The 17,517-nt window shown below is 42.3% G+C and overlaps 1 protein-coding gene across 3 annotated transcripts in view; it reads right to left on the bottom strand.

Moving 5' to 3' along the window:
* The window catches only part of CEP126 (centrosomal protein 126), a 418,124-nt gene that overhangs the window by 334,231 nt on the left and 66,376 nt on the right, over positions 1-17,517 (bottom strand). For all 3 annotated transcript variants that reach the window (XM_029602400.1, XM_029602402.1, XM_029602403.1), the window contains exon 4: positions 9,107-9,218. In XM_029602400.1, coding sequence (XP_029458260.1) covers positions 9,107-9,218 — 112 coding nt within the window. The remainder of the gene's footprint in view (positions 1-9,106; positions 9,219-17,517) is intronic.

The raw sequence follows: 17,517 nt of genomic DNA, 5'->3' as shown, positions 1-17,517 counted from the left end.
CTCCTCAGACCCTCTGTCATACAACCACATCCTTTCCATCCACACAACTCGACCTACCCCCTCCATTACAAATCATATCTCCCAGCCCCTCTTTCATATAACTCCCCCAATCTCTCTGTCACAACTCTCATCCTCTGTTTCACACAACCCCCCTGACCACCATCGATCCTCCATTACCCAGTCCCTCCTTTCACATAACCACCTCCTCCCCTCAAACCCTTTCCTGATTGCAAACCTCCCTACCCAGCACTGATCAGTGTGACAAGAAGAGAAGGTTGCAATACTTTGATCTGTGTTCTTCACCTCTGCCTCCCAGATATGACTGCTGCTTTCATCCACAGGGTACACTGTACAACCCTGCAGTTGAAAATGGCAGTTGAGGTCACAGCCCAAAGTGTTATCACAGTAATCAGTGGGAAGGGAGGAAGCAGGAAGGAGTTCAGTGGCAGTGGAGGATGAGGGTATTGCAACATTTATTTATTAGTATACTTTTTATTTAAAATCAATTTTTTTATCCGCATACTTCCAGAGGTTCGTAGTGGATTACAGGGGAACATACATTTAAAAATTAAGCAATTATATGTACATGTTAAATCATAGCATTTAAAGCATAAAAGTAGGCAAACAAGCAAAACTAACACTAAAATAATGCTAGCCTGTCAGGAAAAAAAGTACTTTCTGTTTTTAAATGTCTTCAAAAGCTAATTTAAATAGATGGGTCTTTAAAGCTATTTTAAACATTTTGCGGCACATTATTAAACGTAACTGCTCAGGAAATAAGTTCCATAATTCTGATGCCACCACCGAAAAAGCCCTCTCTCTGGGAATTCCAAGCCGTGTTACTTTAATGGATGGCACTTCTAAAAGATTTTTATTTACAGATCTCAAGGCTCGACTGGATTTATACATTCGCAGTGTAGAGATGAACTATGGGATGGAATCATTCCACTGTGAGAGAGCTGCCCTTCACCTTCTGAACACAACCCAACTTGGCTAGACCCAGCTCCCTGGTCTCTCATAGCAGTTCCACTGGGACCAGAAAATTCTGCAGGAAGTCAGATACTGTGGCCCTTCCTGCAGCTATGGAATCACACGAGACCAGGAATCCTGGTTCTGTTTTTTTAATAAAATCATATTAAGTTAACATCACAGATTCCAGTTCTAGTGACATCACTAATCTTTAAGATATCAATCAAATGTTGTAAGGGAAAGTTGCATCCTCTGTGTATACATTGTGCAGTATTTCAAAAGTATACACAGAAAATAGTAACACTGATTAGCCTGTTATTTGGGTCTGATATACTAAAAGGTTTTTCTTATCTGTATCTATGGGAAAATACTAAGTTCATAGGCCTGTTAAGTCCTTATTTTTTGAAATAATTGAAACTTCTCCCCTGGTATTCCTCGATACTAATGAAAATAGATTTACCGTATTTTTCGCTCCATAAGACGCACTTTTTTTCCCCCAAAAGTGGGGGGAAAATGTATGTGCGTCTTATGGAGCGAATATAAAAAAAAAAATAAAAAAAAAAATCTAACAACCCCCCCCGACTCCCCCAAGACCTGCCGACTTAGTTTACCGCAACCCCCCACCCTCCTGACCCCCCCAAGACCTGCCGACTTAGTTTACCGCAACCCCCCACCCTCCTGACCCCCCCCAAGACCTGCCGACTTAATTTACCGCAACCCCCCACCCTCCTGACCCCCCCAAGACCTGCCGACTTAGTTTACCGCAACCCCCCACCCTCCTGACCCCCCCAAGACCTGCCAAACGTCCCTGGTGGTCCAGCGGGGTCCAGGAGCGGTCCGGGAACGATCTCCAGGGCGTGGGCCGTCGGCTGCCAGTAATCAAAATGGCGCCGACGGCCCTTTGCCCTTACTATGTCACTGGGACCGACCGCTGCTATTGGTCGGTCTCAGTGACATAGTGAGGGCAAAGGGCCGTCGGCGCCATTTTGATTACTGGCAGCCGACGGCCAACGCCCAGGAGATCGTTCCCGGACCGCTTCTGGACCCCCGCTGGACCACCAGGGACGTTTGGCAGGTCTTGGGGGGGTCAGGAGGGTGGGGGTTGCGGTAAATTAAGTCGGCAGGTCTTGGGGGGGGTCAGGAGGGTGGGGGGTTGCGGTAAACTAAGTCGGCAGGTCTTGGGGGGGTCAGGAGGGTGGGGGGTTGCGGTAAATTAAGTCGGCAGGTCTTGGGGGGGTCAGGAGGGTGGGGGGTTGCGGTAAACTAAGTCGGCAGGTCTTGGGGGGGGGTCAGGAGGGTGGGGGGTTGCGGTAAACTAAGTCGGCAGGTCTTGGGGGGTCAGGAGGGTGGGGGGTTGCGGTAAATTAAGTCGGCAGGTCTTGGGGGAGTCAGGAGGGTGGGGGTTGTTAATTTAAAGGGTTGGGATGGGGTTTTTTTGGGGGGGGAAGGGGTTCCCAGAGAAAAAAGTTTTCTGATCTGGGGAGTGGACCGAAATGGCCCTCCCCAGACCCGAAAACAAAATGGGGAGGAAAAAAAAAGCTATGCACTCCCCTAATTTGCTCCATAAGACGCCCAGACGCAGAGCCGGTTTAGCACAATTTTTTTTTTTTAAATTTCCCCCCTCTGAATCCTAGGTGCGTCTTATGGTCAGGTGCGTCTTATGGAGCGAAAAATACGGTATTCAAAAACAGAGTCATAAATAACATGTTGCATGTGATCAGATTGGTTCATGAACTTTATATATATGGTATCATTTTACAATGCAGTTTATGACTATCTTGAAAATATGGCTGCACCCATAAGATGCAGGAAAATTAGTCAAAGAATAGAACTTAACAGTATATTTTACTATAAAACTAAACAGACTTATAGCATCTGATAAAGCAATTATTAACCTCTCAGGAGCTATTAATGAGTAGGACTTTAGTCCCATACCATCCATTAATGCTCTTAGGAGCTGGTTTTGATTGATCTGGTTATCTGCAGCATTTTCTAACCAAGTTAAAACAGTCAAAATTCATAATCAAAGCATTAGCAATTAAAATAGCTCTAATACTACAATCAATACGTGTATATTGCTATGTGTCACAGCATATTAGTTAAAACCTCATACATTAAGAATTTTTATGGCTGAATTATTCTGTTATTCTAAATAATTAAAACTGTATTTATCAGTTGCTGGTAGTGGTAATGTAATACTGGGTTGTGGCACATCAGTGATTCCATTACAGCCCCATTCTTAAATGAAGTGCAATTTCTGCTGCTGAATCATGGCTTTGCATGGCTCTCGAAGTTTGTTCATTCAGCACTATTCTCTGATGAGAGAGCCCAGTCACTGCATGGCTCATAGTTACTGAGCTACATGGAGTTGCAGGAGTGTTGGAGATAGTGAGTACTGGGAGCTGGGGCTCATGGTTAAAATAAGCAATGGAGGCAGGGAAATGTGAAAGTAGAGAAAAATGTTTTTATTTTTCTTCTACTGGGTCCTGAGAAGAAAATATTTTTCTTCCACTGGATCCTGTGAAAAAAAAAATTGGAAAATCACTACCCTAGGCCATGTACCCATTAGAGAGAAACAGCTCTTCATAGTACTTTGGACTGCAAAAGAGCCATGACAATCTACAAGTATTAATGGCCATTGTAGAGGCTGCTGATGCCATCTTGAAAACTTCATAGATAATCCAAATTAGATATTTTTCAAATTCTTAGCCTTTTTTTCCTCAGGGTCTGAAATTTGTTTTCACTCTCTTGTTGAAAGTAATCAATGAATTTTGCAGCATCTTTTAAATGTTATGTAAATATTTAACCATATACAGTTTGTGAGAAGCCATGCCGGACTGTAACATACGGTAATTTTGTGATAATTGTGCTTTCAAAAAACTCCAAGATTTTAAGATCATTACCAAGACTCAATACATTTGAGAGCAGATTCGACAAACATGCCATAGTGTGGCATTTGGGCCTTATCAAATCCTCTAACTATCTGGATGTGATACTTCGTGTTCGCTTTTATTCCCATCAGGAATACACTGTGTGGGGCTTGTCGTACCCTCTTATACACAAACTGACAGAGAGAATGGATAGGGACTGCTGCTATTTCTTTTGGGACACTGAGGTATTTTAAGAGACCAAGTAAAACTGCCCTGGGTTCTCCTGTAAAGCCTAAATCAAAAGTGAAAAGCCTTAGCCATCCTTTGATAGAAACCTAGGAAGTAAAGTTCCTCAGGTGGAGAATGCATTTCCTCCCATTGAGGAGAGGGCTCCAAAGGGAGATCTGTGGAGTAATACTCTTCAGGACAATTGTTTATGGAGTACTGTTTGGAACTCCAGGAATCTTCAGACTCTGATTGCTCTAAATAGTAAAGAGATATGGGACATTAAAATAGTGCCAAACAGAGAGTGGACACGTTGATGGACATGATCTCTAGTTAGAGTGTTTAGGCCTGTGGCTGGGAAAAAAAACCTTCCTAACCTTGCATCACTACCTTGAATCTTGGTGCAACCAGCTTAGATAAAGAATCAAGAAGGCGAGTCAACATTGACATTGGAAAACTTGGAGCTGAAGGTGAATTACTTGACGCACCCATCAGGATTGAAAGACTTGAAACTCAGACCTTGGTGCCAATAGTGCATTGAACAAGTATCAGTGAAAGCTTTCTCTCCAACTCTATATCAAACAAAACAATGCAGATGACAATGATTGGTTAGGCCTCAAGGGAAAACTATATATTCTGGATGACCTGTCAATAGATAACTAAAACACTTTGGGTTGGCCTGGGAAAACTGACATAGAAAAGTCTCAGTGAGAAAGGTTGAATCAAATCCTATGAATACAAAACCTTTATCATGTCTGGAGTTGTGTGTTAAAGAGCTGCGCCAGTGCATTGAACCCTCTATTTGAAACTTGGTGTTTGCTGCCTTCAATTCTCAGCAAACATATTTGGATCTCTTGCTCAAAGTTGAGGAGGGAGATCAAGCTGTGATTAAATTCATTGGTAAGGTAGTTACCAAGCCTGTCCTTCTGGGATTAAACCATTCTAAGGACAACCTGGAACAGATTTCACAGTCATCTGTGTTGTGATCCTTCCTGAGGCAAATGGAGCTCACTTTGTGATGATCACTGATGGCATTTTCTATGTGTTCTTGGGAAATTATGTGAGTTCTCTGACAAATCAAAAGAAGAAAAATGTTCTCTTCAGAGAAAAGATGCCCGCATGGGAAAAAATGACCGACCAATGCTTTGTTTCCCATTGAGAAAAATCATGGGGAGGAGGGTTGATTTGACAGAAGATAAAAAAAAATAAATTTAATAAACAGCCAAAAACCTTGACTAAAGATCGAAGAGAAGAAAAATATTTTTTTTGGCCAAGGCCAGGTGGCAAAATAGCACAAAAGAGGAATAAAGTGAAGGAGCCTGTTGGAAATTCATTTGACTATACTGGTGAAAAATAAAACCAGCTGAGGAAGCCCTGCAGCATGGAAAGTCCTGTATATGCACATTAATGATTTTTAGTCTATGCCAGAAAGTTCTGGAAAGTTTATTCTGTTTGGAGTCATGCGCAGTCATTTGAGCAACTAGTCAACCTGTTGACATTATAGAAATCTCCATATAATGTACCCTTCCTATGAATGACCCATTAACATCTAAAAAAAAAAAGCTAAGTATGTGTCTCACAGCCATCCAAGAATGGAGAAGAGATGACTGAGAGAGATATGATAGAAGGCTACAAAATCATGAAAGGACTTGAACAAGTTAATGTAAATTGGTTAATTACTCTCTCAGATAATAGAAGGACCAGGGGACACTCCATGAAGTTAGCAAGTAGCTCTTTTAAAAGAAATTGAAGAAAATTCTTTTTCACTCAGCGCATAGTTAAGCTCTGGAATTCGTTACCAGAGGAAGTGGTTATAGCATTTAGTGTAACTGAGTTTAAAAATAACTTCCTCGAGGATAAATCCATAAACTGCTATTACGGTAATTAATAAACAATAGTAGCTTGTGATCTATCTAATGTTTGGGTACTTGCCATGTACTTGTGACTTGGATTGGCCACTGTTGGAAACAGGATACTGGGCTTGATGGACCCTTGGTTGGACCCAGTATGGCATATCTTATGTTCTTATGGACTAAAATCAACAAACTCCATCTGAATTCAAACAAAAAAGAGATTCTATGGATATAAAACATTTACAGGCAAGTCTCTGATCTCAAAATCATTTGGATCCTATAAGCTCTCACTAAAAACACAGGTAAAAAGGCTTGGAAACCTGAATTAACCATGGTCCAACAAATCCAGGCAACCATAAAGAGTTGCCTTTTCCAATAACATAACTTGCAAAGACTATGACCTTTCATTGAGAAGAACCTAATCACAATAGTTCATGCAATGGTAACCACACAGTTGGATTACTATAAAGCTCTGTTCAAGGGTCTTAGAGAAGGGCCATCCACAAATGCCATATTACACAAAATTCCACTGCGTTGCCAATAGAAAGATGCAAGCTGCATGACAGTATCACACCAGTCCTACACAATTTACACTGGATTCCTGTCCCCTACAAATCCCAATTCAAAACCCTGATACTAATTTTCAAAGTACTAAGAGGAGATGGACCAAATTTCCAGAGAGAAACACTGTCCTTACACACACCACTGCCACACCACTAAGATCCTCAATTGATGCCTCCATAACAACACTGTGACAAAAGAAATCAAAAGAATGGATACCCACCTACAATACTTCTTGGGAGGAGCACTTGCATTATGGAACTCCTTTCCAAAAGAGCTCTCCCAAATAAATAACTACTTCTGCTTCAGGAAGCAAGTAAAAGCCTGGCTCTTTTGACAGGCCTTGAATGCCAGTCCCTCCATCTTAGAAAACAGACATTGAAGGTAAATTAACTTCAATAAACTGCTTTTACAATGTACTATTTGGTGGAGATCCTTATAGATTTTCTTCAAGTTAGATTTATTGTGCTTATAAGCATTTGTATTTATCGCAGGTTAGGCATTAATATCAATTTAAAGTTTAGCCAACATTGTTGTGTACCGTATTCTTTGTTAAGTTGCTATTAATCTTTAATTATATCCTCCCATTCTATATCGTTGTACCCCACCTTGGGTGAATTTCTAATTTAAAAAGCTGGGTATGGAGGCAAGATGGCTGCCGTGGCGTGAACCCGCTTGAAACGCCGGAGAGAAACGCTGTCCAATTTCGGATTCCCTGTTTCAATTTCTTTGCAAATATGCCGCACACCAAAAGAAAAGGGCGGCTAAGAGGTGAGAATATCAACTCACCTGTAGCTGACCCTCGACAGCCTACTATCCCCGGTTTGTTCGCGGGGGCTGCATCATTGAATCCGGAGAGCTAGGTTTCTGGAGGCACGACGCGGGAGCAAGCGCCGGCCCCCTTGACCCTAGATACCACCTTGAGCCCCGGATCATCACGGAAACCTGCTCCTCCCCAAAACATTGTGATTCCTTGCCCAGCTTCGGTAGAAGCTGGAGCGGCCATAATGATGGCCAGAGACGGAAGTTTTGAAACTCGAGACGAGGAGACCACAGGAGAAAGTAGAGGAGAACATCTTGTAGGTCTGGAGGACCCACTGAGGACTTCAACGCCTCGGGAATTAGAAGCAGCCGACATAATAACAGCTCAAGGTACGGGGTTGAGAGGGGGAGCCGTTGGAGATGAGGGAATAAATCAGCTTCGAGTGATTTCAGAAACTTCCCCTACTGTGAAACCTGATGTAATATCTTTGGAGGGAATTTGGAATATGTTAAGTGTGATTGAAACATCGATGAAAACACTAGCCAAGACAACAGTGGAAATTCAAAATCAGACTGTAATCAATAATAATTTAATAACTAATTATACAAGTAAAACTGAAGTGTTGGAACAGAGAATTTCCTTAGTGGAGACTAAACAAGAAAAGTTAATTGTTTTGGAGAATATAACATTTAGAAGATTAGAAGCTGTTGAAAATGCCCTACGGGCTCATAATTTACGTATACTTAATTTTCCAGTGATTAAATCTATTGCACCGTTAGAACTTTTTAAACTCTATATGAAGTAAAATTTAAAAATTCCGGATACAGCTTTACCGGTAATTGTTAAAGCATTTTATTTACAACAAACTTCTCAACCAGAACAACAAAGTCCTGTTTTGAATCTCACTGAAATATTGGAAATGTCTTCTGAACATGAGATAAACCAGAAGAAACCCCTGCTGGTCTCATTCGCATTTTTATCAGAGCGAAATCTTGTTATGAGACTTTTTCAGAAATCGACAAGTCCCTTTTTATGGGCTTCCTATCTGGATATTTCCAGATGTGATTAAGTCGACACAGACACGCAGGAAAGAGTTCCTCTCGATGCGGCCTGAGGCCCTTAGAATAGGGGCCAGATTCTGAAATATCCCTGCAAAGCTTGCATCAGGTATCAAAATATGAACTATATATTTCTTGAACCTGATCAAATGAAAACATTCTTAGCTGAGAAAGTCCCTATTGAAACTCCATCAGGACTGGTGTGAAAGAAATAAAATTGTTGCGGATACCATGACGAACCTATTACACCACTGGATTTATTTTCTTTGATACTTATATTTTGCTCCATTCCGCCTCCTAATTGCCTTATCTGTATTTTCTTATAATTTAAATGTCGGTAATCTATATGCTGAAATATGGATAATTCTGATTGTTTTTGTTTCTTTTTGACATTGATTTTTCTGTAAGGAGTTTTCCTGGTAATAAGTTTTGAAAAACTTGAAAATAATTAAAAAAAAAAAAAAAAAAGGCTGGGTAATAAATCCAAACATAAATAAAATAAAATAAAAAACTTGTTTAGTTCATTTTGATCCTGGTTGTGCAAGCAATAAAAGTTCACTGAAGCTGTTCTGCAGCCCAATTTGATTGATAAATCACATTATCCGGGTTTTTGCATGCAATTAGTTATAGTCTTACTATCACAATATTCTAATAAAGGTGAGGAGCTATTTTTAGAGTAATTTACGATTCTTCCTATTTCATGCATTAAGCAAAAAACACTAACTGAATTACTGATGCTTCTTAAATACTTACAACAATATAGCAGTGGTGCTAAGTTTTCATAAATGAGCCCCTATATTTTTTTACCTGGTGGATGAAGGCCTGCTGGTAGAATAGTAGAATGATGATAAGATTGATCCCTGAATTTGCTCGAGGGCATCTTCCAGCCGAGGAGTCGGTTTTCTATGAACTACACAGGCTAAAGCAGATGTTTATTTAGGATTACAATATGTAAAATGAATACTGTAAAATAACCTGCCCTTAATTAATTTCAGTGGTTCTCAGTTCCTTCCCTCAATGAACCCCAAGCAAATCTGATTTTCAGAATAACCAAATATGCATTTTACCCTAGTTCATGAACTAAATGCATGCCAATATTCAGTAAGCAGGTTAGTGGACAAATTAAAGTTAGCTGGATAAATTGTCCTGGATATTCAATAGGATAAATATACCACTGAATATCACTTATTAAAGTTATCCGGCAATCTGTAGCTGGATAACTTTAAAGCTAACTGACTACATTTTAAATACGTCCAATTAGGTCTAAAATTATCCTTGTGTGGCTAGATAACCTATCACTTAACTGGATTCCTTCAAAAGGTAGCTGTTAAGTGGCAATCTGGTAAACAAAGAAAAAAAATTAACTGTGGCCCTCATGACCTGATTCCGAACCCTTCATCACAAATACCACAACCTGCAGCTGGCCAGGACTCCTCTTGAACTTCTCAAAATTTTTTAAAAACAGCCTTTATTGGTGGCAGTCTTCAAGCCCTCCCCTCCCTCTCAGTAAAAAAATACTGCTTGCTTGCATTCCCCACATCCCCCCATGCTGCCACTCTCCCCAGTACCTTAATCACTGGCTCATTTTAGGTGCAGGCTTGGGATACCTGAAAGATGTGATCCCAGTCACGTCCAGTATAGCTAATGGCAGCCACTGGAAGCAGAAGTTATGAGAGTAATTGCTCTGCCGCTGAGCTTAGGTTTGAGGGTGGCAGTATCGGGGATTGTGGAGGGTGATGAGGAGGCAGTATTTTTTTTAAGTATTTACCAGGGAGAGGGGGGAGGATTGCAAGGCTGCTGCTGATACTAACATAGGCTGTTTTCAAACAATTTTGAGGAGTCTGAGGGGGGGACCTGGCAGCTGCGGTTTGTGATATTTGTGGTGGTGGGGTGGGAATCAGATCAGGAGTTCCGCAATGATTTTTTTTTTTTTTTACAGGATCGCCACTTAACCGGATACCTTTTGAAGATATCCAGTTAAGTGGCAGATTCACATAAGGCTGCATAACTTTAGACCTGCTCTGAAGCATGTCTAAAGTTTAGAAACTAACTTAGGCCTGGATTTATCAAAATGCACTAAATATCGCATGTGATAGGAAAAGGGGTGTGTTTTATGGTAATAGGCAGTTTATCACAATTTGCACTAATACCTATGTGAAGTGCTATCTTAGTGCACATTGTGATATAAAGTCCTGGAGAGCCAGTCTAGCTATCAGGGGGGGAGAGGGAGAAAGAGAGAGAGAGAGAGAGAGAGAACCTAGCCATAATGCCCCACACTAGATTGGTATTTATATCTCTATGGGAGGCCCATCTAGTAACTCGAGGTGAGGTTTAGGTATTAGTGTAGGGGTTATGGGGCCACTTTGACATTCAAAGTGAGACATACGAACAGAACAGTGCTCTCTTGTGAAGATTTGATGACCTTCGGAGTGAGGAAACTCACCCAAAGATGAGATTTGTGCAATGTTCTCTCAACCTAGCTTGATGGACTCTCTACCATGCGTTATGGTGCTTTCGCAGGCATTAAAGCGTTTTCACATGCGTTAAAGGGGCTTAACGGATGCAAAAATGCCTTATAGCAATTTGATAAATGACCCTGTTAGACGGATAAAACTTAAATTTGGCTACATTAGCCTGATAACTTTAGCATGCTCTGGAACACCTTTTTATCCAACTAAATTATAGCTAGATAATGACTTATTTGGCTATAATTTAGCTGAATAAGTGGTTTAAATCATTTAACTTGACAGCTTTGAATATTGACCTCTAAGCACTTTTCTTATAGACACAAAATGGGAGAGAATGCTAGTAAACAGGTCCCATAAAGCATTCATTGTTTGGAGTCCATAGAGATCAACAATGAAAACCACTGCTTTATGTGGTATTTGGCCTATTTCTTCATACTAATATATGGTATAGTATACAGTATGTACTCTTATGGCTGTTGCATTTTCATTTTAAAAGTGCAACCAGAATTATATAAAATATTCTCATCAGTAAACTGGGCTGTAATTCCATTTGTATATTTATGCAGCCTTGTGAATAATCTGAAATTATTTACCTGTAATGTTTCTTCTTTGATGACAGCAGGTTAATGGAGTCACATATATGGGTAATATTCAATGATAGAAGAATGTCTGGAGAACTTTTCAGAAAAATACTTTGATTATACATGGTTGGAGATCTTTGTGGCAATGCACTAACTGCACGTGGTTAAATTTATTTTATTTATCCTATTTAATACCCCAACTTTCATAACATCAAAGTGGCTCATATAATAACATCAGCAAAACCATACAATAATATGCAATGCAATTTAAAACACAATCATAAAATCCCCCTAACTCCCAAACCCAACAACCCCCCACCCTAAGGATCACAATGAAAAAATCCAATCCCCCCCAACCCAGCAATCCCCATGACCCCTGAACACACAACAAAACCTACATTTATGTTATAATGGAACAAGGAATGCTATAAAAATGCCCCAGGCCTCATCTAATATGACAAACCTCAACAACTAATGTTCCACTTGACCTAGTCAAAAACAACCACAACCTAACCAAAGGCTGCCTGAAAAAGTTAGCCCTTAATCATTTGCTGAACTTAACACAATCTGTTTCAGTTCTAGTTCCAATCAGGAAAGCAATTCTGGAGTGTAAGGGCAATATAATTAAAGGCCCTTCTATGTATGCAGTCCAGGTGAACACTGGTCAAAGAAGGGACAGCTAAGATCAAAGTGAACAAATATTTATAAACCCCCAACTGGAGAAATCTAAAAAACCAAGGCTAGAATATTAAACTTGGAACTAGACTTGACTTGGAGCCAATGTAGCTCCTTCAGAGCACGGGTGATATGTTGAAACTACTTACCACCTGCCAGTAATCTAGCCAAAATATTCTGAAGGAGCTGAAGTCATTTCAATAACTGTTTGGGTTCACATGCAAATGGAACCAAAGAACTGGCATCATCGATCCGGCGACAGACAGGAGAGTGGGCCTGCGCGATCGGCGCCGAGGACCCACCGGGGTAAGGCCTTGCTTTTTGCACTCCTGCCCCGAACGGGTCCCCTTCACCGACCACGAGGCTTACCCGGCCTGCCGACCTCACCGCAGTGCGATCGCCGCCCTCGTCCGCTCCGGGCCGCTCGCCCCGCCTCCACCGACGGACAGCCAACCGAAGACGCACCAGCGACAGCCGGCCTATCAAGGCAGCCCGCGCTGGTATTTAAAGGACCCGCGCAGCACAACTCTCTCCCTTCGATCCGGCGACAGACAGGAGAGTGGGCCTGCGCGATCGGCGCCGAGGACCCACCGGGGTAAGGCTTTGCTTTTTGCACTCCTGCCCCGAACGGGTCCCCTTCGCCGACCACGAGGCTTACCCGGCCTGCCGACCTCACCGCAGTGCGATTGCCGCCCTCGTCCGCTCCGGGCCGCTCGTCCCGCCTCCACCGACGGACAGCCAACCGAAGACGCACCAGCGACAGCCGGCCTATCAAGGCAGCCCGCGCTGGGATTTAAAAGACCCTTCATTCCAGGCGTCACACGCCTTGCGTCACGTGCCGAAGGAGCGCGACAAAGGGGCCTGCCCCTTTGAGCGCCCCTTCGAGCGGCCCTGACGAACGGCACCGAAAACTTGTCCTGTCTTCATACCTCAACTTGTCTTCGACTACCCCCTCTACAAATCCGTGAGAACTTCCTCCTGGACAGCCCCTCAGCTTAGCTCCCCAGCTGAAGGCAAAGGACAAAGACGGAAGTGGCACTTCTGGTGGGGTAAGAGCCTTCTAACTCTAGACTCTGCCCCTTGACGTCGTGAACCTGCCCCTTGTTCCTGCACTGTTGTATGTACTCTCAACTACTGAAGCTTTGCCAATTAATGTGCACCACTCAATTACTGTATTTTGTCAATTACTATACATGTACCTACCTTCCCCCCTCATTCCCTTTGTTCACCAGGTCGTGTCTCTTCAAAATATTACCAGGTACCCCCCTTACTCCCCTTTACACAATCCCCAATTTGCACTTCTGCCTCTGCGCTGTCCACAAATCGACTGCCTAGAACCACCTAATAACTCCTCATTATCCTCCCCCCTTTATCCTCTCCTTTTTCCTTTCTCACACCACCTCCTAACACCCCACCTTACAACATGCATCAGCATCAGATCACCATACTCAAATATAACAAACGCAGGCCCAACACCCCCCTATACCCACGACACCACTCACATATAAGAACTATCCTCCCTTCCATGATCTCCCCCCCTCTTACCCAAATCATCGGTCTTACTGCTCTATCTCTTGTCCTCCTAAATGTTCAGTCTCTAAACAAAAAGATACCTCTTCTCTGCAACCTACTCACTGACCAAGACCTAGACATCTGTGCTATAACAGAGACCTGGTTAAAGGATTCCGACACTGTTCTCCTAAACCAGCTTCCGTCCGAAACATACGACATTTTCTCCATCCCTAGGCCAAAAAGGAAAGGAGGAGGTTTACTTTTAGTCATAAAGAAAAATTTTAACTTGATACTCCATCCTACCCCCCCCCTCCGAAAATTGAAATAGGCCTTTTCAAATCCCCCTCTTTACAATTATGCCTCATTTATGCTCCCCCAGGTACCCTACATAACAACCCGTCAACCCTCATAGAATACATTGCAACGAACATCTCCATTGACACTCCAGCCATCATACTTGGTGATTTCAACTTGCATGTCGATAGCTCCCCCCGCACCCCTTCATGTGATGCTATTCTGGAATCATTAAATGCTTTAGGCTACAAGCAATCCATCCATTTTCCTACTCACAAGGCGGGCCATACCCTCGATCTCCTTTTCACCAATGCCCTCATACAAACTGACCCCCCTTCTCACACTCCCATCCCCTGGTCAGACCATCACCTCATCAAAGCCTCTATCTCTATCAAGACACCCACCTGCCATGACAACACAAATAAAACCATACATTACAGAAAAAATTGTACCAGAGACGACCTTATATCGGCTGTCTCTAACAAACTTGACCACCTAGAACTCACCAATGCAGACACAGCGCTTGCCTCTTGGTACGACATCACCAACAACATAGCTAACACTACCTGCCCCTTGCAATCAAAACTTATCAGTCCACAAAGTAACAAGAGAAAGAAACCATGGTATTCCCAAGAGCTAAAAAACCTTAAACAACACCTCCGAAAATCTGAAAAGATCTGGCGTAAGGACCCTTCACATACACACCTGGCACAATTTAAATCTTCCCTACATCTCTATAGTGACAAACTTAACACGACAAAACGAGACTTTTACGCCAACAAAATACACCAATTCCAATACAACCCTAAAGTGCTATACGATTACGTTAACTCACTTACCAAGACAGCCGCCCCCGACATCCCTGATGTAGTAGCTAAATCCAAATGTGAAGAACTTGCCACTTCTTCTTCCAAACCAAAGTAGAGAAGTTGCTATCCAAATTCACCTCCTCTGCTAGTCCCATCAACCACTTTGAACCTGACCTCAACCAAACCATGACCAACAACAACACTAAAGTTCTCTCCTCCCTAGACTGCACCTCAACATTAGAAATAGAAACCTTTATCAAGAAAGCCAAACCTTCCACTCACCCATCTGACACTATACCCACCAAACATCTTCTCACAATACCCAACATTATTGCTAAACCTTTAACAAATATCATTAACCTGTCTATTAACTCTGGGCAGGTACCTCTCCCCCTGAAACAGGCAATTGTCAAACCTATTCTAAAGAAGCCCAAACTAGACCCCTCTGATCTAGCTAATTATCGCCCCATTTCCAATCTTCCATTCATTTCTAAACTCCTTGAAAAAACCGTCAACAAGCAACTTACAGAATACCTTGAGGATAATCACATCCTTGCCCCCGCACAATACAGTTTCCGGAAATCTCATAGTACTGAGACTCTTTTACTTTCCCTGACAGACCACATTATTAAAGGATTTGAGAAAGGGCAATCATACATTCTTGCCTTCCTCGACATCTCCTCCGCATTTGACACCATCAGCCATCCCATTCTCCTACAGCGGTTGACTGAAATTGGTATTACAGGTGTCGCCCACAACTGGTTCAATTCATACCTCAGCAACAGAGATTACAAAATTCAGCTAGGAAATCACGTATCCAAAGCCATCCCCCTCAACCAAGGTGTCCCTCAAGGTTCATCCCCTCTCCTCAACTCTCTTCAACATTTACATCCTACCCCTCTGTCACTTCCTTTCCAGTCTAAATCTCCCACACTACGTATACGCTGACGATGTTCAGCTGCTCATACCCATCACTGACTCTCTATCGAAAACCATGGATTTCTGGAATGATACCCTCCAATCCATAAGCAATCTCCTATCCTTCATCCACTTAGCTCTTAATACCTCTAAAACTGAAATCATGCTCATCTCACCCCAAAACCAACCGATCCTCCCCCCCCTATCGCAGTTCCAATTTGCCCAACAAGTCCGTGATCTGGGAATCATCCTAGATGGCCATTTCACACTGAAGAAATTTATCAATAACATTCTAAAAGATGGCTTCTTTAAACTCCACACACTAAAAAAACTTAAACCCTTACTACATCCCCCTGATTTCCGTACAGTGCTTCAAACCACCATTTTCGCCAAAACCGACTACTGCAATTCCCTACTCCTCGGCCTACCTAACAATGCCATCCATCCCATTCAAATTTTGCAAAACCCAACAGCCCGGATCTTGACTAACTTACGCAGACATGACCATATTACACCTGTTCTAAAAGATCTACATTGGCTCCCAATAGCATCCCGCATACAATACAAGGCTCTCTCTCTCATCCACAAGGCCTTATACAATCCTGAAATGAACTGGTTTAATGAATCATCCTTCCGCTTACAACACCAGTCTAATAAGCCCACCAGACACGCACATCTCGCTACCATGCCTATCCCTCTCCTAAACTCTACAAACTAACTTCCACGAGAGCCCGCGCACTATCGATCGCCGGGCCGACCCTCTGGAATACAATGCCAGTCGAATTACGGCAAGAGGAATGCCTTAAATCTTTCAAGCGAAAGCTCAAGACCTGGCTCTTTGCTAAAGCATACACCTAATTTTCCCTCTCCCTCACCACTGTCCCTCTCCACTGTCCCTCTCTACCCTCCCATCTTTCCCCTCTCCTACCTCTTTCTCCCCCTCTCCCCTCTCCCCTCTCCTCTCTCCATTCCCCTCTCTCTCTTACTAGTCCGCCTAAATTCATACCTCATTGAGTCTCCAATTATTGTACATATGTATATAATTGCAAATCTTGTTTATAATTTAATGCAATCTTTCCCTCGATATCTCCCTCCCTCATTTAATCCCTTGTTAATTTGTTTTATCTGTTTTATTTGTTCGATGTAAAGCGCCATACCTGGCGTCTGTTTGCGTTACACTGTAAACCGATGTGATATCCTGGATGAATGTCGGTATATAAAAATTTTAAATAAATAAATACATAAATAAATCATGTGGAGAACCATTTCCATTTAAATCCATAGGTTTTTCTAGTTGATAGTTTCCTGGCAGATATTATTATGCCCTCAACCAAATTGGGTAAGGATGACTTGTTGATCACCGAGTGTTCCATATCCAAGCCATTAAGTTGAGGGAGAGAAGGTTCAGATGAGAGATGTCCCTCTTTTTGACTTAATCAGAATGAATATGACTTGTGAAGGATCAGATAACTGCTGGACAGCTATACTGATATGCAAACCAAACTTGTCTGGACCATGCTGGAACTATAAGGATCAAAAGTACCTGGTCTTTGAAAACTTTTGCACTCTGGCTATCAGTGGATTGGTGGAAAGCATACATGAAATCTGCATTCCCATCGAGCAGAAAATCATCCTGGGTGGATCTGACTTCACTTGGAAGAATGAAGAAAACTTTTCTCCAGTTTTCTGGTTTGTTTTATGCAAATAGGCTGATTGCTGGAAGTCCTCATAGACTGAACAGTCTGGCGACTGTTATTTGTTGCAGAGATCATTCATGTGGTCAAAAATCTCTACTGAGTGATCTGCTAATGTGCTGGAGATCCCTGGAAGGTAAATTCCTTGCAAGACAGCTTGATATTTGCATGCCTATTGCCATATATTTATTGCTTCTTGGCAAAGAATCCATGAGTCTGTGCCTCCTTATTTGTTCACATAAAACATGGCTACTTGGTTGTCGATCT

This window comes from Rhinatrema bivittatum, chromosome 5 (assembly GCF_901001135.1).
Source record: "Rhinatrema bivittatum chromosome 5, aRhiBiv1.1, whole genome shotgun sequence".
In the NCBI taxonomy this organism is placed as follows: Eukaryota; Metazoa; Chordata; class Amphibia; order Gymnophiona; family Rhinatrematidae; genus Rhinatrema; species Rhinatrema bivittatum.
The sequence above is the reverse complement of the archived record's forward strand: the minus strand, read 5'-3'. Positions and strand labels throughout refer to the sequence as shown.